General features: G+C 34.3%; 1 protein-coding gene across 1 annotated transcript in view; it reads right to left on the bottom strand.

The window, feature by feature from the left end:
- LOC136027903 (cell adhesion molecule Dscam2-like) overlaps positions 1-22500 on the bottom strand; it is a gene marked incomplete in the record, with an annotated part of 166776 nt that overhangs the window by 132187 nt on the left and 12089 nt on the right. The window contains 1 exon segment of the mRNA XM_065705338.1: positions 2004-2130. Coding sequence (XP_065561410.1) covers positions 2004-2130 — 127 coding nt within the window.

Below are 22500 nucleotides of genomic sequence, written 5' to 3'. Positions count from 1 at the left end.
CTCTTTCAAAAAGGATTGAATCAGTCCTTTTGACAGAAGTGTGTTCAGTGAGGTGGATTTCGTCCCAAACGATGTGACCGACCGACTTATTCAAAATCCAGTAAGTTCAAATAAGATTAAGGCAGCAGCCTTGGAACTTGAAGAAATTTGCCAGTCTCGAGCCAACGGTGATATTTCTACTCTTGGAAGATTTAATGACCCAAGTCCTGCTCCCTTGTCATCAACCACCAACCTTCAAGGTAAGTTTGCAAGAAAAAATCCCAGAAATAATTATACCTTTCCCACCTATGGGTAACAGAACCAGGATACTCACTCATATTATAGAAAAATAAGGAATTGAGGCAAAAAGGTGTGAAAAGGGAGATACAAAACAACCTAAGGAGACACCTGTGGTAGACCTCAAACTGGATGATTCATCTGATGAGTCTTTACATCTTGGCGAATAAGAAAATAATAATGACCTGCCTTCAGCCCATCTTCCTTGTCAGTAGGAGATTGCGTCCTTGTCAAGTTACATCTAAAGAAGTCAACGCTCTGCTATGTTGGATTAGTACAGGAGATGGCAGAAGGCAAAACTACGATTAGTTTGATGGGCAAGACAAGCGAAAGATTTGTCTTTCCAGAGGCATAAGATGTTACGAGTGTGGATTTTTCTGATACTTTCCAAAGTCTACCGAAACCTCTTTCTCATGGAGGAACCAGCAGTGTACCTTAAGGCTTTCGCTTTGAATTTGATTTTGCACTATATAATATGTCTTAATGAAGCAAGTTAATAGATTTTTTATAATTCTGTACAACTGTATGCGAAGTAAAAAAAATGTTAATGGGCGAATTTACTGATTGTAAAAGACCGTCGGTAGATTTTTGGCAATTTTTTTTCATCTTGTGCGGTTGAAGCCCCAGTGTGTCAAAACCAACTAGGTGGGCTTGGTTCGAACTCTTTAACCAGAATTATAGATGTCGATTTTAAGGAAATTTGAAGAGCAAAAAACCGGAAAAAATCTCAAGCATTCCTTATTTTGAAAAGTATATAGAGAACATCAAATTTTGATTTCGCGTTCATAAAAAAATTAGATATTTACTATTGGCGAGTTTTGTTTAGTTCAGCCCCGTCCCCCTTATAGCTCTTGCAGCTTTTCCATCTTCTGGAGATTGCGAGAATTTCTCCGCTACTAGAAAAAGGCAAATATGGTAACGTGAGACTTGTATGGAAACAAAAATTTATTCTTCGATGTAATTATTCCTTTCAAGACTATTTTGCTTAAATTTTATTTACGAAAGATATGCTATCAAGACTAAAACAATACCTTTAATTGAAAAATCTTAACTCCAAAAGCAAATGATTATAAAGAATTGAATATAATTGAAATTTCATATTTTCCACTACATCTTTTCAAACGTAAAGCAAATTTTTGTCACAAAAAAAGGAAAATTTTAATTTGTTCTAAAAGAGCTTTCTTCAACATTATCAGGAAAAGAACACTCTAAGTTCAGCAATGTAGTGCTAAGCTCACGTGACTAATACCATTGCGAACTAAAACCAATATTTCCACTTGATAAACCACTTGATTCTGCTTATTGTTTTTAACGATGTCATTAAGTCTAAAACAGCCAAGATATACTTATGTCACTTTATAGATGTGTTTTTTCTCTATCCAAGTTTAATGGTTTTGTTTTTAATAAGCATGTTATTTTCAGTCGTGTCATTTCATCCGATCATATTTTGCACATTCGTAAATAAATTACCCTGTACCCCCAAGGGTATACATACCCTTGGATAGAAAGCCAGGGTTCGAAGGACACTAACCATCAAATTTGACATAAATTTGCTGCAAAACAGGATAAGCAACTGTTCTAAGGCACAAGTAGATTGCTTTTGCAGATATAAAATGATAAATTAGTTACTTTTCGATGAAAATTTAAGAATAGAATCTAACGTAATATTACAAAAACATCTTCAAATAAATAAGCAATAAAATGAGCAGAAATATGACGGCACGAACCTGAATTTGGGATGCGGGCTTCCACTTGCAGGACATACAAGAACAGCTATTTCCCCCAATTGAAATGACGAGGAGCTTCTCATCCATTGAGTAAATACTCTTGGAGCAGACACGTTTTGTTTATTTCCTGTAATTATACGTGCCATTACAAAGAGAATATTTTTTTTTAATTAAGTATGTAGCGTACCTTAAATGTTTAAAACAAGATCTTTTTTACTAATAATAGTTTTAATTTTATTAACCTAGTTTCTACAGGTCATAACCACAGCTTATAAGACTTGTTCAAATTTATATACATATAAACTGATATTTGAGTCTATAATTGACTTACTACTTGAAGGTGGTCGTTCCCTTGAATATCCAATAAACAAGATTTTTTTACTAATAATAGTTTTAATTTTATTAACCTAGTTTCTACAGGTCATAACCACAGCTTATAAGACTGGTTCAAATTTATATACATATAAACTGATATTTGAGTCTATAATTGACTTACTACTTGAAGGTGGTCGTTCCCTTGAATATCCAATAAACAAGATTTTTTTACTAATAATAGTTTTAATTTTATTAGCCTAGTTTCTACAGGTCATAACCACAGCTTATAAGACTGGTTCAAATTTATATACATACAAACTGATATTTGAGTCTATAATTGACTTACTACTTGAAGGTGGTCGTTCCCTTGAATATCCAATAAACAAGATTTTTTTACTAATAATAGTTTTAATTTTATTAACCTAGTTTCTACAGGTCATAACCACAGCTTATAAGACTGGTTCAAATTTATATACATATAAACTGATATTTGAGTCTATAATTGACTTACTACTTGAAGGTGGTCGTTCCCTTGAATATCCAATAAACAAGATCTTTTTTACTAATAATAGTTTTAATTTTATTAACCTAGTTTCTACAGGTCATAACCACAGCTTATAAGACTGGTTCAAATTTATATACATATAAACTGATATTTGAGTCTATAATTGACTTACTACTTGAAGGTGGTCGTTCCCTTGAACATCCAAAGTTATCAAATCTGAAAAGAAGCACAATCTTGCTGTTTGAATTTACAAATAAAAGGTGATCAATTAAGGCATAAATTGTCTCATCGACCACGGAAAATAAAAATCTAGGAGTCAAGTAGTTTCTTGGATGTTCTCGGGCAAGTAAATGTGGTGCTTAAAAGTGGACATGCAATGCTTTGAATATGAACGGTTTGATTCGGATTTTCTACTTCCACCAATAAATAGAATTGTCTATTTAAACCTGTCTCATTTAAAAGTAGGGCGTAATAACTCTTTAGTAGCAACCTTTTTCCGTAAGTTTGTCTCCTATCATTGAGAAACCAAAAACCAATTATATCTTTTCCGTTAGAAACTACGTTGAATAAGGATTCATGGACCTTCATTGGATATGTCCTAGATTTACAGGCCTTTGTCTAACAGAAATACTAACTAAGAAAAAAAATTCACAAAAGGAAAATACTGATTTAAAATTAGAGCAAACATAAATTGCTATGAAAGAATAAAAGAACCCCAAAACAAGCAGAAAATAAAATGAATGATCAAATCAGACTTAAAATCCACTTGTATGCATATGCATTAGTGAGGCCCGGCCGTCACTCAAAGATAAGTCTCTTTGTTATATTTATCGACTTCGAATAATAAGATACTGTTAATTATGTAGCGTTTCAAACAGTTTGATCATGCGCTGGCTAAATTTAAGAACTACCACCTATGGCCCGTGAGAACAATGCAAATAGGAAAGGTTTCGCACGGAAAGCCCACTTATCTGGTCTTTTGTTATGGTAGTCAAGATGAATTTAGGCTAATAGATACAAACCTTCAAGAATACAACCCTAAAACGACAGATTCGTCCGCGCCCGCTGTTGAGCATTTGTAGAACTTGCTATTACCCCTGAAATTTACCAAACTCTTTCTAAGACTTTCTTAGTCCTGGAAGCAAGTGGTAAATTAGGGTCTAACTTGGTTTCTTCAAGTATTGTCCCGATTTATGGGGAATTAGTCGCAACTGAGGCCCAGCAGGACAAGACAAAAAGTGATCTGCTGGAAAATATAACAAAGAAAGTGAATGAAATATTCAATGACGGAAAGTCACTGAAAGAGGCTACTGAACTGATAGTCAGCCAGGTTTATGATTCAGTCATGCTCGAGTTTGATCCAAAGTTTGCAAAAATTAAGCAGGCATTAAGTAGTCTGAGAACGCAAACTGAATATTTGGAGGAGAGAATTGGTCAAACTGAAAAAAAGCTTAAAGATTATGATCATCTCATGATCATGATCATTTCATGATTCATGAGGACATTTTATGATGTCCTTGCTTGATAGTCTTATATTTAATGGAATAAAGCAGTTACCTGGTGTAGGTAGACACTCATACAACAATATCTTGCATTATAAATAGCAATATGTCTTTGACTGACTTCTCGTCATCTAATTTGATTATTGTATACCGTCTCCACTTGAATAGTCCGACTACACAGTATGAAGAAAGTTCTATTAGAGTTGCTCCGATTATCGTTAAATTTTCTAGCAAAGATGTAGCCTGTAAAGTATTTAAAGCAAAAGCTAGACTTGCTTCAACTAATGTTTTTGTATCGGAGTCTAACAAAAGGTCGCCGGGATATTCTGAACGTAGCGGAAGACGAGTATGGTCAACGAAATGCGTGTTCAGATCAGGGTCAGATTTTGCCAAAGCCTAGTGTAGGGTCAGCAGTCAAAAAAATCCACTCTATTGCCGACTATATTTAATCTCAGATGTTACGATTAGTGTTTTTTGCATTTGTTTATTTTTCTTTATGTTTTGTTTTTTGTTGTTTTTTGCTTTTATTTTATTTCTTTTGGTTTCTTTTTTACTTTTATGCGTATTTTTTCTTTTTTACTGGTAAGAGATGGTTGGGTTTGAAGTAGCAAAATTTAGCCTTGAGGATTATTTATCTAGAGGATTCAGCCGTGATGATGATTCCCATATAACCCAGTTCAATCCAAAAAAATAGTTTTTATTTGCGTGCACTTTATGATTTGTCGCCAGTAGAAAATGACCATTGTTTGTATTTATGCTCTTGGAATGTCCATGTGACATTAGGTTTCCTTTGTATCCTCTAGCTAATGGATAACTTTTCTTCCCAGTTTCATGTCGTATGGTTGTGTGAAAAGTTTTTGCGTGTAAATCAGTCTCTTTCGCTTATTTCATTTCCAGGGTACAACATACATGACAAAAATTGTACTTCACTAGGCCGTGGTGGTATATGGTAGAAAAGGTATATGTATATGGTAAAAAGGTAAAAGTATATGGAGAAAAGGCAAGGTGGAAATTTCTTCAGTATATTGTGAACTTAATAACAAAAAAAAAATTATTATTAGTAATGTTGTATAAGACTCCTAGCGCTCACTTGGAAGAGTTTACTGACGGATTTAATGAGCTCCTTGATAAAATTTTGGATGGTGTTAGTCCTAGAGTGATGGGGGATTTTAATTTATTGAATCTTTCAAGTCAAAATGATGATTTATTAAATTTTATAAATCAATGTTCCAACGGAAGTTTTTACGATGTAGCATGTTTCCTGGGTCTGATCCTCTTCCACTCTCAGCTACAATTTGTCGCAGTATTAAACGAGCCCAGAAAAAAAGAACTAAAATTTCGGCTGACGAAAAAAGAAAATCTCAAAAAATTGTTCAGAGTAATTGAGTGTAATAGACGGAGTCAATTGTTTGAAGAGAAAGCTTGCACTACTAAAGCCCTGGATTGTCTTATGGAAGTCATTAACCCTATTTATGAAAGGATGTGTCTAGTAAAAGTTTTTAAATCAAAAAAGCTTGTACCCCGTAAACCATGGATAACAGAGGAGATAATTGACCAAATAGAATTAAGAAATCGGGCTTATGAAACATATTTGGATCCCAAAAGTGATGAGTCTTTTATTTTATTTATGAGGCGAAGAAATCTGGTGAATAAATTGAGGGGAAAAGGAATGTCTGATTATTAAGGAAATAGGTTGGAGGAAAGTAAAGGTAATATGAAAGAAACGTGGAATATTTTAAATGAGATCATGGGTGTCAAGGGAAAAGAGACTGCTGTAGACATTAATTTGGAAGGGCGTAACCATAGTGATTCAACTGAAACTGTCAATAAGTTTGCTAATTTTTTTCGAATATTGGCTCCGACGTACAATCTCGTGTTAGCAATAAATATAATGAAATAAACTGTAATACTATTAATGACGTCCGTGGTGAAACATTAACATGGAATTTGAGCCGTGCATAAGTGAAGAAGTTGTGCAGTCATTTCAGTCTAGTTCTGCCAGTGTTGATAGTTTGCCCCTTCGAGTTCTTAAAGTGATTTTAGGATATATTCTTCCCTGTCTAGTTTTTGTCATTAATTGTTTCCTAGAAAAAGGAAGTTTTCCGGTGCAGCTTTAGGTGGCGAAGGTCATTCCATTTCACAAAGGTGGTCGTAATGTAGATATAGAAACTGGATACTTATATCAATTCTACCTATCTTTTCAAAGATACTTGCGAAAGTGGTACATAAACGGATATATTATTTCCTTCACATGAATAGGCTTTTGGGTCAGACACAATTTGGGTTTCGCAAGGGTCAATCCAAGACGCACACCTTACAGAACCTGGTTCAAGGCATTAACTGTGGATTAAACTCAGGTAGCGTACCTATGTCTATTTTCGTTGACATTAGAAAAGTGTTTGACACGGTTGACTACTAAGTATTGCTTCATCGAATGAGAAGTCTTGGAAAAAATGGAGCTTTTCTAAGATGGTTTGAGAGCTATCTTCATGGTAGGTCCCTTAAAGTCATTTTAAATGATATAGTCCAATTGTCTTTTCCTATGAAGTCTGGTGTACCTCATGGCTCTATGCTGGGCCCTTTACTTTAACTAGATTATATGGTCATGATGCACTTTTATTTGCAGGATGTATGTATTACTTCTTTTGTATTACTTCTTTTGCAGATGATACTACGCTAACAGTATTTGCAGAGTCAACCAATGATTTAATAGTAACAGGTAATAATGCTCTCAAAAGATTGGAGGTACTTACGAGTTTGAGTTTGCTCTGGGTAAATGTAAAGAAGACGGTCTTACTGACATTCTATAAAGTGGGATATTCTATTGATATAAGTGGTAAGGTCCAATTGTGTGAAAAGCCTGTTGTACAAGTTCAATCATTATGGTATCTTGGATTCCATATTGATTCTAATCGTTCGTAGAAGCATCATAGCGTCATTTTCCGCCGAAACTGCACGTGGAGTTGGTATTCTTAGAAGACAGATGCAAATTTTGCCGGAACGTAATCTTCGCACAATGTATTTTGGAATAATATACCCGTATATATCATACGGATGCTTGTTTGGAGGAAAATTTTTTATGATAATTACAAGCGTGTGCAAATTCTAAGCAATAAAGCAGCAAGAATAATTGGGAAGTACCTAAGAAATGTTAAGGACACCAATGCATGCTTTAATTCTTTAAGGCTAATCAATTTTTGACAGATAAGGGACTATTAAGCGCCGATGTTTGTGTCTGATGATGTGCATAATCTAGTCCCGGAAACTTTTAATGAGTTTTACCGTTTCATAAGTTCTGTTCATGAGCATGATACAAGAAGATATGATAACTTGGTCGTGGATATTGGAAATAGTGTAATATCAGGTTTTGCTTCGAAGTATCTTGACCCATTTGTATGGAATTCACTTCCTGTGAGTGTTAAAGGCGGCTGAGCACCGCCCACGGCTTAAAAAATTTAAAAAGGGTATTTATTGGGGAATTAGTTTGTTTTTTTAGTTTTGTGTGGGAGATTTGAGCGGGTTATAGGGATGGAGGGAGGAGCAGGTTGAAGGCTTGGGGTGGATGGAGTTGTATCTGGATGGTGGTTGTTACCCTAGTTGTATTTGAGTGAAGCTGACGATGTTAACTAGTCTAGTAAGCTTCTAGAAGTATTTTTGTAGTTTTTTTTATTAATTTAGGATAACTTGTCGCTACCCGTTAGAAAAAATCAAAATGTTTCCCTAGCGTAGTGATTTAAATCTGTAATAGTTTATATTTTTGTCTACTATGTAAATAAAAGTCTAAAAAGTCAAAAACAAACAGACCCTACCACAGACACTACCACTGCCAACTAAAGTCTCATTTGCGCTTTAGTTTAAACATCACATACTTGAACAGTAGGATTTTTATTTTTCAAAACATCGAAAAAGAAGAAGAAGAAAATCACCATACGACAGAATCAATAAGAGATCGAAAGAAGAAAATGGGAGAAAATAGATAGAAGAAAATAAAAATTACTGGAAATAACTAATGAAAGTGGGTGGATATATATATATATATATATATATATATATATATATATATATATATATATATATATATATATATATATATATATATATATATATATATATATATATATATATATATATATATATATATATATATAATATATATATATATATATGATTATATATATATATATATATATATATATATATATATATATATATATATATATATATATATATATATATATATATATATATATATATATATATATATATATATATATATATATGATTATATATATATATATATGATTATATATATATATATATATATATATATATATATATATATATATATATATATTATATATATATATATATATATATATATATATATTATATATATATATATATATACTAGCTGGGTCCCGGCGACTTCAAAGCCGGGCCCCAGCATGGCACGTGGTAGGCTCATTATTTTCTTAAAGTCATCAGATCAAAATTTGGAGATAACCATTTTGTTCCGAATAGTCAAAAACCATAATAACTATGTCTTTGGGGATGACTTACTCCCCCACAGTCCCTGTGGGAGGGGCTGCAAGTTACAAACTTTGACCAGTGTTTACATACAGTAATGGTTATTGGGAAGTGTACAGACGTTTTCAGGGGGATTTTTTTGGTTTGGGGGTGGGGTTGAGGGGAGGGGGCTAGATGGGAGTATCTTTTCTTGGAGGAATATGTCATGGGAGAAGAGAAATTCAATGAAAAGGGCGCGGGATTTTCTAGCATTACTATAAAAACAACAATGAAAAAATAAACATGAAAATGTTTTTTCAATTGAAATTAAGGAGTAGAATTGAAACTTAAAACGAACAGAGATTATTACGCATATGAGGGGTTCTAAAAATACTTTAGCATAAAGAGCGAAGTATTTAGGAGGATATAAATACCTTGCTCTTTATGCTAAAGTATTTTTAGTAATTTCAACTATTTATTCTACGGCCTTTCTGATTCAGGGGTCATTCTTAAAGAATTGGGACAAAACTTAAGATTTAGTGTAAAGAGCGAGGTATTAACGAGGGGACAAACCCCCTCATATACATAATAAAAATATGAGAATATAAAAGTTAGTTACATAAGTTGATTCTTAAGTTACGTATATTTTTTACTAATTAAAAACGTTCGTTAAAAATTTTAAGTCCTAGTTGCCCTTTTAAGTAACCAAAAATTGGAGGGCAACTAGGCCTCCTTTCCCACCCCTTATTTCTCAAAATCGTCTGATCAAAACTAAGAGAAAGCCATTTAGCCAAAAAAAAAAAATTAATATGCAAATTTCATTTTAATAATTTATATGCGGAGAGCCAAAATCAAACATGTATTAATTCAAAAACATTCAGAAATTAAATAAGAAAAACTGGTTTTTTAACTGAAAGTAAGGAGTGACATTAAAATTTAAAACAAACAGAAATTGCTCCGCATATGAAATGGGTTGTCCCCTCCGCAATCCCTCGCTTTTTACGCTAAAGTTTGACTCTTTGCCACAATTCTACTTTTTAAAACAATGAAAAGCTTTAGAGTAAAGAGCGAGGCGTTGAGGAGGGGAAAACCCAAGTCATATACGGAGTAATTTCTGTTCGTTTTAAGTTTTAATGTCGCTCCTTACTTTCAGTTAAAAAACTAGTTTTTTTATTTAATCAAACAGTTCGTGGTAACGAACTGTTGTAAGGAGCGACCCGCCTCAATAGTAACCAAAACTCTAAAAGTTTTGATATCAATAGCTACATAAAAAGAATCGCATTATAAAATTTTAAATATATAAGTTTAATCAAGTTTAGTCTTACCCATCAAAAGTAACGAGCCTGAGAAAATTTGCCTTATTTTAGAAAATAGGGGGAAACAACCCCTAAAAGTCATAGAATCTTAACAAACATCACATCATCAGATTCAGCATATCAGAGAACCTTATTGTAGAAGTTTCAAGCTCCTATCTACAAAAAGGTGGATTTTTGTATTTTTTGCCAGAAGGGTGATCGTATTGACCCAGTGGTCCTAGAATCTTGCGATGGGGCTCATTCAAACGGAAACGAAAAGGTCTAGTGCCCTTTTAAGTGACCAATAATATTGGAGGGCACCTAGGCCCCCTCCCACGCTAATAATTTCCCAAAGTCACCGGATTGAAATTCTGAGATAGCCATTTTATTCAGCGTAGTCAAAAAACTTTATAACTATGTCTTTGGGGATGACTGACTCCCCTACAGTCCCCATGGGAGGGGCTACAAGTTACAAACTTTCACCAGTGCTTACATGTAGTAATGGTTATTTGGAAGTGTAGAGACGTTTTCAGGGGGGTATTTTGGTAGGGGGAAGGAGTTGAGAAGATGGGGATACGTTGGGGGAACTTTTGTTAGAGGAGTTTATCATGGGGGAAGAAAATTTCCATGAAGGGAGAGCAGGATTTTCTAGTTTATTAAAAAAAATTGAAAAAATAAATATGAAAAGGTTTTTTCAACTGAAAGTAAGGGGCAGAATTAAAACTTAAAACGAACAGAAATTATTACGCATATGATGGGCTTACCTCCTCCTAATACCTCGCTCTTTACGCTAAAGTATTTTTTGTAATTTCAACTATTTATTCTACGGCTTTTGTGAAGCTTTAGTCTAAAGAGCGAGGTACTGACGAGGGGGTAACCCCCCTCATATCTATATATATATAAATAAGTTGTTTGTTTGTGCGTCTGTCTGTCTGTCCGCATATGACGTCTGAATTATTTCATCATATACCAGTTCAAAAACGAATGTATTGAAGCCGAAGTAGCTGAGTTGGTAAAGCGTTATGTTCCAGGTTCTAGGTCCAAGAGGTTCCAGGTACGAACCTTGGCTTTAGCATTAATACAAAAGAAGAAAAAAAACTAAAAAAGGTAAAAACTACAAACAAAACTACAAAAAAAACTAAACAGAAAAAAAACTAAAAACTAATAAAAAAATTAAAAAAACTAAAAACTGAAAAAGAAAAAAAAACTAAAAAGAGGAAAAAAACTGAAAAATAAAGGAGAAAAAGAAAACTAAAAAAACTAAAAAAAAACGAAACAAGGTAAAAACTACAAAAAAAACTAAAAAGAAAAAACAAAAAAAGCTAAAAAAAAGGTAAAAACCAAAAAAAAGAAAAAAGGAAAAAGAAACAAAAAGTATTTTATCAAAGGGAATATAAATGACGACCGGGACACTCAAAGAGAAATTACAGACTGGGATACCGGGACACAAATGACGACTGGGACGTGTGTGTCGACTGACGTCATGTTTGTGTGTCGACTGGCGTTATGTTTGTCGACTGTAAATGACGACTGGGACACAGGGACACAACTACAATGGGGACGTCGGGGGGCACAGGGGGGATATATAAATGGCGATGGGGACACAGGGAATGCTTGATTAGCAATCACCATCAACAAACCTCAAGAGCAATCATTAGAATAATGAGGTATAGATCTGAATACGGATTGTTTTTCCCATGGACAATTATACGTTGCATGTTCAAGAGTCGGTAAACCTGACAATCTATTTATATGTACAGACAATGGGACAGCGAAGAATGTTGTATATTCGCAAGTTTTACGTAGTTAAAAACATATATATATATATATATATATATATATATATATATATATATATATATATATATATATATATATATATATATATATATATATATATAAATATATCTATATATATAAAAAAAAGTTGTCTGTGTGTCTATGTGTCGAGTGACGTCATGTTTGTGTGTCGACTGACGTCATTATATGACGTCTGAATTATTTCATAATATACCAATTCAAAAACGAATGTATTCAAGCCGAAGTAGCTGAGTTGGTAAAGCGTTATGTTCCAGGTTCCAGATCCGAGAGGTTCCAGGTTCGAACCTTGGCTTTAGCATTAATACAAAAGAAGAAAAAAAACTAAAAAAGGTAAAAACTACAAAAAAACTAAAAAGAAACTACTAAAAAAAGCTGAAAAACTAAAAAAATAAAAAAAGGTAAAAAACTAAAAACTAAAAAAGAAAAAAACTAAAAAATAGGTAAAAACTACAAAAAAACTAAAAAGAAAAAAACTAAAAACTAATAAAAAAAACTAAAAACTGAAAAAAAAGAAAAAAAGGAAAAAAACTGAAAAATAAAGGATAAAAAGAAAACTAAAAACCGGGACACAGGGAATATAAATGACGACCAGGACACTCAAAGAGAAATTACAGACTGGGGCACTGGGACACAAATAACGACCGGGAGATATAAATGACGACCGGGACACTCAAAGATAAATTACAGACCGGGAAACAAATGACGACCGGGACACAGGGAATATAAATGAAGACCGGGACGCTCAAAGAGAAATTACAGACTGGGACATAAATGACGAACGGGATACTGGAAATATAAACGACGACCGGGACACAGGGACACAACTACAAGGGGGATGCCGGGTGCACAGGGGTATATATAAATGACGACGAGGACACAGAGAACGTTCGATTAGCGATCTCCACCAACAAAGCTCTAGGGCAATTATTAGAATAATCAGGTATAGATCTGAATACGGATTATTTTTCCCATGGACAATTTTATGTTGCATCTTCAAGAGTCGGTAAACCTGACAATCTATTTGTATGCACAGACAATGGGACATCGAAGAAATGTTGTATATTCGCAAGTTTTACGTAGTTAAAAACATATATATATATATATATATATATATATATATATATATATATATATATATATATATATATATATATATATATATATATATATATATATATATATATATATATATATATATATATATATATATATATATATATATATATATATATATATATATATATATATATATATATATATATATATATATTATATATATATATATTTATATATATATATATATATATATATATTTATATATATATATATCTATATTCACAGTTGGGACACAGGGACACAACTACAATGGCGCGTAATTAATGTGGCGCGTAACGACTTACGCGCGCGGGGGGGGGCTTGGAGGGAGGCACGAAGCGCCCCCAACATTAAACAATAAAAACATGAGAATATAGAAGTTCGTTACGTAAGCTAATTTGTAAGTTACATATATCTTTTACTAATAAATACATTCGTTAAAAATTAAAAGTTCTAGTTGCCTTTTTAAGTAACCAAGAAATCGGAGGGCAACTAGGTCTCCTCCCCCACTCCTTTTTTCTCAAAATCATTCGATCAAAACTATGAGAAAGCCATTTAGCCAAAAAGTATTAATATGCAAATTTCGTTTCAATTATTCATCTGCGGAGAGCCAAAATCAAAACATGCATTGATTCAAAAACTTTCCAAAATTAAATAAAAAAACAAGTTTTTTAACGGAAAGTAAGGAGCAACATTAAAACTTAAAATAAACAGAAATTACTTCGCTTATTTAAGGGGCTGCTTCCTCATCAACGCCCCGCTCTTTACGCTAAAGTTTTTTACTGTTTTAAAAAGTAGAGTTAAGAGAAAGAGTCAAACCTTAGCGTAAAGAGTGGAACGTTGATGAGGAAGCAGCCCCTTTCATATACGAAGTAATTTCTGTTCGTTTTAAGTTTTAATGTCGCTTCCTAATTTCCATTGAAAAAACTTGTTTTTTTTATTTAATATCCAGATAAAGTGACGCGTCTTTTTCAAGAATACAAAACAAAACTATTTTTTTTTAAAAAATACCATAACGTGCATTTATTTTGCATACCATATAGATATAAAAAAAAGCAAAAAAAAATCATTCTTTGCATAAAATTATGAATTTAGGTAGGTGCATATTCAAGAGTGTCTGTAGGATGGGGTTTGGGATGGCTTTAGGCCTATTAAAGACCGAAACTTACACAAACTTTCAAATCGTATGATCAATACTCCTTCTTTACATCCAATAAAAGTTGTAAATTATACTAAACTGTAATAAAAATTCATTCTCAAAATAACTCCTGAACTAAAATTTGACCGAGTATTCAAATATTGTCCAAAATTGAATTGCAATCTAAACATTTTAATTTCTAAGCAGAAAAACTATAAAAGTTTTCTATATGTGTTCCTAATATTAATCAATAATAAAAATATGTCAACTGAAAGGAAACTGAAATAGCTGAAGAATTTTTTTTTCACATAGAAGGTTTTTTGTAAGTAATAAATCAACATTAAGACCTAAACGAAGTAGAAATAAGTTCATATAATGATTCAAATGTAGCCGCCGGGACCCAGCACCATCTGTGCTGAAGTATATGGAGAATCCATATATAGAATGCCTACCACGTGCCATTCCGGGGCCCGGCGGTGAAGTTGCCGGGACCGAGCTAGTATATATATATATATATATATATATATATATATATATATATATATATATATATATATATATATATATATATATATATATACATATATATTTATATATATAAATATATATATATATATATATATATAATATATATATATATATATATATATATATATATATATCTTGCCGAAAAATCTTGCCGAAGTTTGTGATTTACGATCCTCAATACGTTCCAGCTCCCTCAGAAATGACCGGAGCGTATGTAGTATCTAAAGTTATAAAAATATGCAAGAAAGTTAATGAGACCCTGGATACCAAGTTGACCCAAGTGCCTGTACTCCCCGTGCAAAAGTAACCTTGGCTGTGTCTCTTATAAGTCGAATAAGTATAACTTCTTTTCACTTTGCAGCCCTGAAAGAAAGAAATTGATGTCTGAGAAAACCCATAATAGTGTAGCTGAATCTGCAAGAAATGGATATTAAGGGGAGAACTTCAATTGTATCCTAGCAAATAAACGATGGGTTTGTGAGAAGTTTCCTCTCCTAGAGTTGCTGGCAAAGCAATTCGGTATCGCATGCCTTCAAAAACATTTCATTTCTTGTAACCAGTGGCCCCTTGTAGACCTTCCTAACGCTCTTGTCACAGTGTCTTCAGCAAGATATTACCGGCAGAACCGAAGTCACCCCAGTGAAGGACCTGTAGTGCTAAGCAAGTATCAACTCCAAGCCCTAAAAGCCAGTAAACACTTTGTCATCGTAGCTTTTAATGACTTTGCTCTCATAAATGTGTACTTACCTACTCACTATGGTGACCAAGCCTACGAGGCCCGTTTCACCTCCACTTGTTGGAGGCTAGCGAGGTGTGCTCAAAAAACCATCCTTTCTTTTCATAGATGTGTTATCAGAGGTGATTTTAATTGTGATCCAGCCTGTCCTTAATGCTTGCGTTCTGAAACGATTATAAGTATGCTAACTCCTTCATTCTCATTACTTAGAAAGAACAAGGACTTTGTATAAGTATCGTTGACTAGCACTACTTCAAACCTCAAACATGTACTGCATTCAGGCAGCCCAGTCCCATGTGTGACAGTTATGGACAATCAGAACACCAACGACCATATCCCTTGATGCCAGTCGTTAGAACCAAAGCTGATGACTCTCAACCCAAGTGGTTCTTAAGAAGATGTGGAGTAATTTAAGTGTACCAAGTGAAAATGAGTTAAGGTTAAAACTAAACGATTACTGTGAGAAAATAATATATGCACTGAAATGTGCTGATAAGGCGATGATTCCCGTGAGGCAAATACGATGCTAGAGTGAGAAATACAGGTTGCCAAATTTGAGTGTCAGCTGTGCTACGGCGAAGTAGTGGCCGCGGCATTGGATCAAGTCCGAGAGGCCAAGGACCAGGGTTATAAATGCGGTTTGGATTTACTCTAAGAGAATATTTAGAAATGCTCTTTAGGAGCATCTGACGGTGTTCAAGTTAGTTACAGCCGAGAATATTGTAAATAATTCTAATTACAGCTAGAAGTCTCGTCCTCTTTCTGGGAAGCAGAACCATGAGGGCCCTGATAGTACCCCAGAATCTGAGTGGGTCGCCCATTCCAAAAGCCAGTTTGTAAAACCCGACAGCAGTGTAGAAATTTCTTTCGACAGTAAGATGGCTTTGTTGCCTGATTCTATTCAAAAACCAAATTCCAAAAGCCAGTTTGTAAAACCCGACAGCAGTGTAGAAATTTCTTTCGACAGTAAGATGGCTTTGTTGCCTGATTCTATTCAAAAACCAAATTCTATTATGATAACACTGTCTGCTATTAAGAATGCTGTGTTGAAGCTTAGAAAGAAGAAATTCTCGGCTAGCGTCCACATTATTTGTGCTGAACATTTTATCGCCGAAAGTGACCTCCTCTATAGCCCCCATGCAGTACCTTTTCAAATGGTTTCTAACGTTGGTGTTGTTCCAGATAGTTTATAAATTAGATTTGCTAGTCTAATTCTGTAAAGGGGAGAACCAAAATCATCATGTTGATCATATAGGTAAGTGACTGTATCAAGTGTTTTCGCAAAGATATTTGAGCTTCTGATTATTAATCATTTAAAAGAAAAGTGTATTATGCCACCATTCCAGTTCGGGATCCAGTCGGGTGTAGCCTGCTTTCATACCCTTGAAAGTCTTTTTGTAATACACTCAGAGATACAGAAGCATCTGGGAGTAATCTGGTTCTTGGAGCATACGCTCTTACGAATGATTTTGGTTCTCTTATCCATTCGTCGGCCATGTTAGAGTTGTATAGCCGTGGTGTTAGTCTTGATGTCATTTTCCCATTACATTATTTATGTAGGCATCTAAAAGTTCGTTTGAAGCTGGAGAATGTACTTTCAGATAGTGAGCTCCCTGTACTCGTCGGAATAAAGTAAGGAGCCATCACGTCACCGATTATCTACAACAACGTGTCTTTTCCTGTGCAGATTGGCTTTGCTATTAGTTTTATCTCAAAAGGGATGGATACATCAGTGCTTTGTTATGCAGACGATCTGTTACATCCGTGCCTGTCAATAGTTAGTCTTCGAAGTTCGTTTGAAGTTGGAGAATGTACTTTCAGATAGTGAGCTCCCTGTACTCGTCGGAATAAAGTAAAGAGCCATCACGTCACCGATTATCTACAACAACGTGTCTCTTCCTGTGCAGATTGGCTTTGCTATTAGTTTTATTTCAAAAGGGATGGATACATCAGTGCTTTGTTATGCAGACGATCTGTTACATCCGTGCCTGTCAATAATTAGTCTTCAACGGAGTTTTGGTAACCTACCTGATAGACATCTACAAATAGGACTAAGTATGAATGCTGTGAAGTCCCAAGTCCTTTTCCTTAATTTCTACGGTAGTTATGTGCCTAATAGTGTCCGTCTAGGTGACAGTGAGGTGGCACCCACCATTGCACTAACTTATTTAAATCTCTTAATAGATTCTTCATTAAAAATACGTGAAAGCTTTCGCCTCAGAATGCTGAATGCAAACTTAGAATTGCTTATGCTAGCGTGGTTACATCGCAACTTAATCTGGAACGGAAAGCCCTTTCTCAAACATACAATCCTGCGGTGCTCCCGCATATTCTATATTTGACCCCCATTTGGAACACTTTTACTGAATCAGATAGGCGACTGTGTTAAAAGTGCTATTTTAATCAAGCAAAGTTTCTGCTCCAGGCCCTTCGGTGGTTAAAGAATAAGTATATCGTTAATTGTTTCGGTGTGGTGGAACTGCTTCAGGCCGGGGATAAAGAGTTTCAAAGACTGAGTAACCAGTCTTCTCCTCACTCGCACTATTTTAGATATGTTATTATTAGTAATTTGTGTATATCTTTATGAGAAGTTTGTTTTGTTTTACTTTGTTTTATTGTACTCCGTTGTTTTCTTCTCTGTTTTTGTAGATCGGTACCAAAGAACATTCATTCATTCAGATTAACTCAGCGCAGTAATTCAATCAGTAAGACCCATAAAAAGCGGGAAAAAACATAATTTTCACTCTGCCTTGGCTGGACACATTTATGATCACCTACATTGTGTTATTTTATTTAACCAGGCTAGCTTATTTTCACATGACAAAGGTATTGTCCAACACTACAGAGAGGCTATTGAGATATATAAGTACCAACATTTAGGTCTAGCTTTGAACAGAAATTCCGGCGATTTATAAATAAATGATTCATGTGTTAATTTTCTCAAAAGAGAAGCCAATACTTTAGTAATCCATAGCTTATTCTTATGCAAATCAGAAGTTCTAACGCCCTTTTTAAGTGACCAAAAAGGTCGATCGGCAACTAGCCCCCCTCTAACGTGATTTTCCCCTGAAGACATCCCACCAAAATTTTGAAGTAGCCATTTGATTCAGCATACTCATAAGGTCCAGTAACTATGCCTTCGATGATGAAAAACTTCCCGTAGTCCCTGGAAAAAGGGCTATAAGTTACAAAGTTTCCCCATTGTTCACATATAGTATTTGTTACTGTAAAATATGCTGATTTTCTGGGGATGGAGGATATTTTCATAGGGGAATTTTTGACGAGGGGAATTCCCTGGAGGAAGGAAAATTTCCAAGAGGATTGTTTCAGGGAAAATCTTACAAAGAGAGGGGGGCATTTTCTGCATGAGAAGGGTGTAAACGGTTAGAAATTCAATATAAAAAAAAAAAAAATTACAACTGAAATTAAGGAGAAATATTGAAAAGCCAAAATATTCCGTATATGAGGGGTCTACCCCTTTCTCAATCCTCGCTCTTTTCAGTAATTAAATTTAAAAAAAAGTTTTTCTTAATTGAAACTAAGGACCAACATTAAAGTGCAAAAAGTATTCTCTATATTAAGGGGGCTTTCCTTTCCCAATCCTCACTCTTTAAACTGAAGTAAAGACTTTTTGTCGTATTCCTTTAAGAAAGAGTGCTCAAGAAGAATTAATAAAAAGAAAACTTAGAAACTTTAATGTTAAGGATACATTAGAAGAAAGGGTCAGCCCCAGTAATGTGGAATAATATTTTTTCGTTTTAAGCGTTTTAACTGTTTTATTTATTTGATTAAAAAACTTTCAAAATAAATTTCTATATTTACCATTGATCTTGTATGGACTAAATAAATGAACGACTATGTGGTATTGCTTTCTCTGATGAAAATAAAATAAACAAGTTATTTCAACTGAAATTATAGGAACAGCATTAAAACTTAAAACGAACGAAAATTATTACGTACATGAAGGGGGGCTGCCCCCTTCTTAATACCTCGCTCTTCGTGCTTAAGTTTTTTAGCACTTTTAAAACAGCTTCTTATTGTTCTAGTTAAACAATTCTGGTATTTCATTAATTATACTTATAGAATTAGGACAAAAAGTCTAATTCTAGTGCGAAAAGCGAGGTATTAAGAAAGGGACTCCCCCTTATATACGTAACAGTTTATGTTTGTTTTGAGTTTTAATGCTTCTCCTTACTTTCAGTTGGAAAAAAACTTGTTGCTTTTTGTTTCATTTCTGATTGATTTTATATAATGCCGGGAAATCCAACTCCTAATCCAAGGAAAGATCCTCCAGACAGTTCAATTTGAATTAACTTTTACCCCTGACAATTACCATGACTATCTCACCTGAAAAATTCACCCCCAGAAAACTTCCCTTCCCGTAGAAATTATGTTCGTAGAAAATACAATGAGCATGAAGTGCATCCTCCCCCAACCGAAAACTACATGTATGCTTTCCAATAAAGAAATACCATAGCCTACTTAAGCAACAGAAAAATTTCATAGCTTAAAGACCTTTCTTCAGGGGCCTTGGAGGGTCACGTTATCCCCAAAGACATGGTTATTGGACCTTTGAACTACTTTGAACAAAATACTAACTCAAAATTTTGATCTGTCGACTTTTCGGGAAAGCTGGCATGGGGAGGGGGCTAGCTGCCGTCCAATATTTTTATCACTTAACAAGGGTACTAGAAATTATAATTTTATTAAGATTTCTTGAGTTATAGGGGGGGGGGTTCTCAGGACAAATTTTCTCAGGTTCTAAGCCTTTGATGAGCACCTCTACATTAAATAAATCAGTATAATAAGCCGATTCTTTTGATGCATCTATTGTTATCAAAGAGTAGAGGAGGGGATCTGGTTCCAGCCGCAGCGCCCTAGCAAGCATATCCATCCGCTGCGTTCCCTAGCACCCAGCAGAAGCTATTGATTGTTGATCTATTACACAAACATGGTTTTCGCATAATAGTTTAGGAGACGTTTTTCCTTCAGTATTTCTTTTTCTTCCTTTTTTTGGTTTTTTTGTTTTCTTTTCGTTTTTCTTAAAGGTTTTTCTTTGGTGGGGCTTACACAGGGTTTTGTGTGGATTCTCTTATTTATGTCAAATTGGTTTTTTCAGTGCTGTTAGCATACAAAGACTTTAACCGTTATGTCATCTGGACATATGTCGATTCCCAAATTTATAACATATTTTAATTTTCATGTATTAATCCTCAAGTTTGATTCTGACAGATAGGTAAACACGAGTTATTTAACATCCGTCAGCTACTTGGGTTAAACATTACCGTTAACAGGTGTCACTCGTGCATAGCATTAACTAAGTGCAGAAAACGATTGCTTTAATATTTCCTGTTGTAATTGAGTGAAAGGGTTTTATCACATCTGATATTGTCAATTAAATTTGAAGGTCTTAACAAGTTGAATCTTGACGTAAAATGTTGATGTAAAGCGTATGAGGGGGTATTTTCCTTAAAATGGTAAATACAGATAGTTAAACATAGGTCTTTTTGACTATAATAAATAATTACAGTGTAAGGTTCCCCTCCCTCTTTCAAAGTGTCATTAGAAGTCACTAGAAGCAGATTCAATGGGGAACACAATACTTGTGGAAATTATTCCTTTTTTGAGGGTCAAGCAATTTGGAAAAATAACAAAAATTATTTTTCTTACAGGAGAACCCCGTCCAGGAGGTACTTCCTCCTGCAAAGAAACCGAGGGTATATGATGCAAGAGCTGGTCCCAGCATGCGAAGTGGTCAAAATGCGGCCCCTTCAAGATTTGCACCCCAATAAAGGCGAGAATAAAGGTGTCATGTTTTAAGAAATTACGAGTGCTTAAAATTGGTCAGATTCGAGATTATCAAGCTGCTGTTTTTGCGTATCGATGTTGCAATGATGTATGTCCTCCAGTTTTTACCAGTTTTTTTCGAGTAAATCGTTCACTCCATGGGTATGAGACTAGAGAGGCAGATAATTTTATTGTCGAGTACCGAGACACCACACGTGCAGCTTTCGGAATTAGGTATTTAGCTCCGGCTATTTGGAATGATATCCCAGCTGGCATTAGGGAGGCGGAACATATTGGGTTGTTTAAAGTAAATTTAAAAAAACATTTATTGGAAGTGGGGAGATAATTCTTTTTTTTCTTCTTTTTTTTTAATTATTGTTAGCCTTTATTTATTTATATTCTGGTATTAAGGAGTAATTGAGTGAGAGTGTTTTGTCCTTCTTTAGTTTTCGTTTTTTTTAGTTTCTGTTTTTTTTTGTTTTTTCTTATTAAAGTAGGTTGAGAATCAGAGGATTGCAGCCGTCCAACATCAGGTTCTTTGAGCCTTCCCCAGGGCGGTTGTGTGTATTTATAGTTTTTGTAATTAATAGTTAATAAAGATAGTTCTAATCCAGAATCAGGAGCCTTCCCTGCCACCTGCACAAGGTGAGAATGCAAAAGATGATCAGTCCTTTCGTAATTGAAATTTTAATTGTTTGAGAGTCGTAGATAGAAAAACGATATTTTTGGAAAGAAAAGCTCAATGATTCTTACGTATATTTTGGTGGTAAAAACTTAACGTTGCAATTTTTATGAATGGCTGAAATTTGATGAACGGGATGCTGAAAAAGTAATTGGATATCAAGTAAGTTCTTGTTCTATGCTTCTTGGAGGGGGTTTGAGAGCCCGAGCTTCAGCTTACTAATACATTCCCTTTTAGGTTGTTATCGCAATTGTTTCGAAAATAAAAGAAATATTCTTTTTACAGGTTTCCGTTGAAATACCAGCAGAGCTGCTTGACTTAGCTAGGAACTATAAATTTAGCAACATTTCGTTTACAATTAAAAGAAGAAGAGGATTTATCAGCCCTATTAAAAATACAACATTAATTTAAGCAAAGTTAAGGAACTCAAGACATCAGTAAATGAGCTTTTAAAACCAAGGGGCTGGTAACAAATCAGTGATCTGGGGGTTATTACACTTATTTCTGTATAAATATAGCGTGTGATAATTGTAATAATTTAGTATTTCTGCTGATGGTGAAGACTAATTGTACTTTCGAAATATTCA

This window comes from Artemia franciscana, chromosome 1 (genome assembly GCF_032884065.1).
Source record: "Artemia franciscana chromosome 1, ASM3288406v1, whole genome shotgun sequence".
Lineage (NCBI taxonomy): Eukaryota > Metazoa > Arthropoda > Branchiopoda > Anostraca > Artemiidae > Artemia > Artemia franciscana.
Note: the sequence above shows the minus strand (reverse complement) of the source record. Positions and strands in the feature narration are given on the sequence as shown.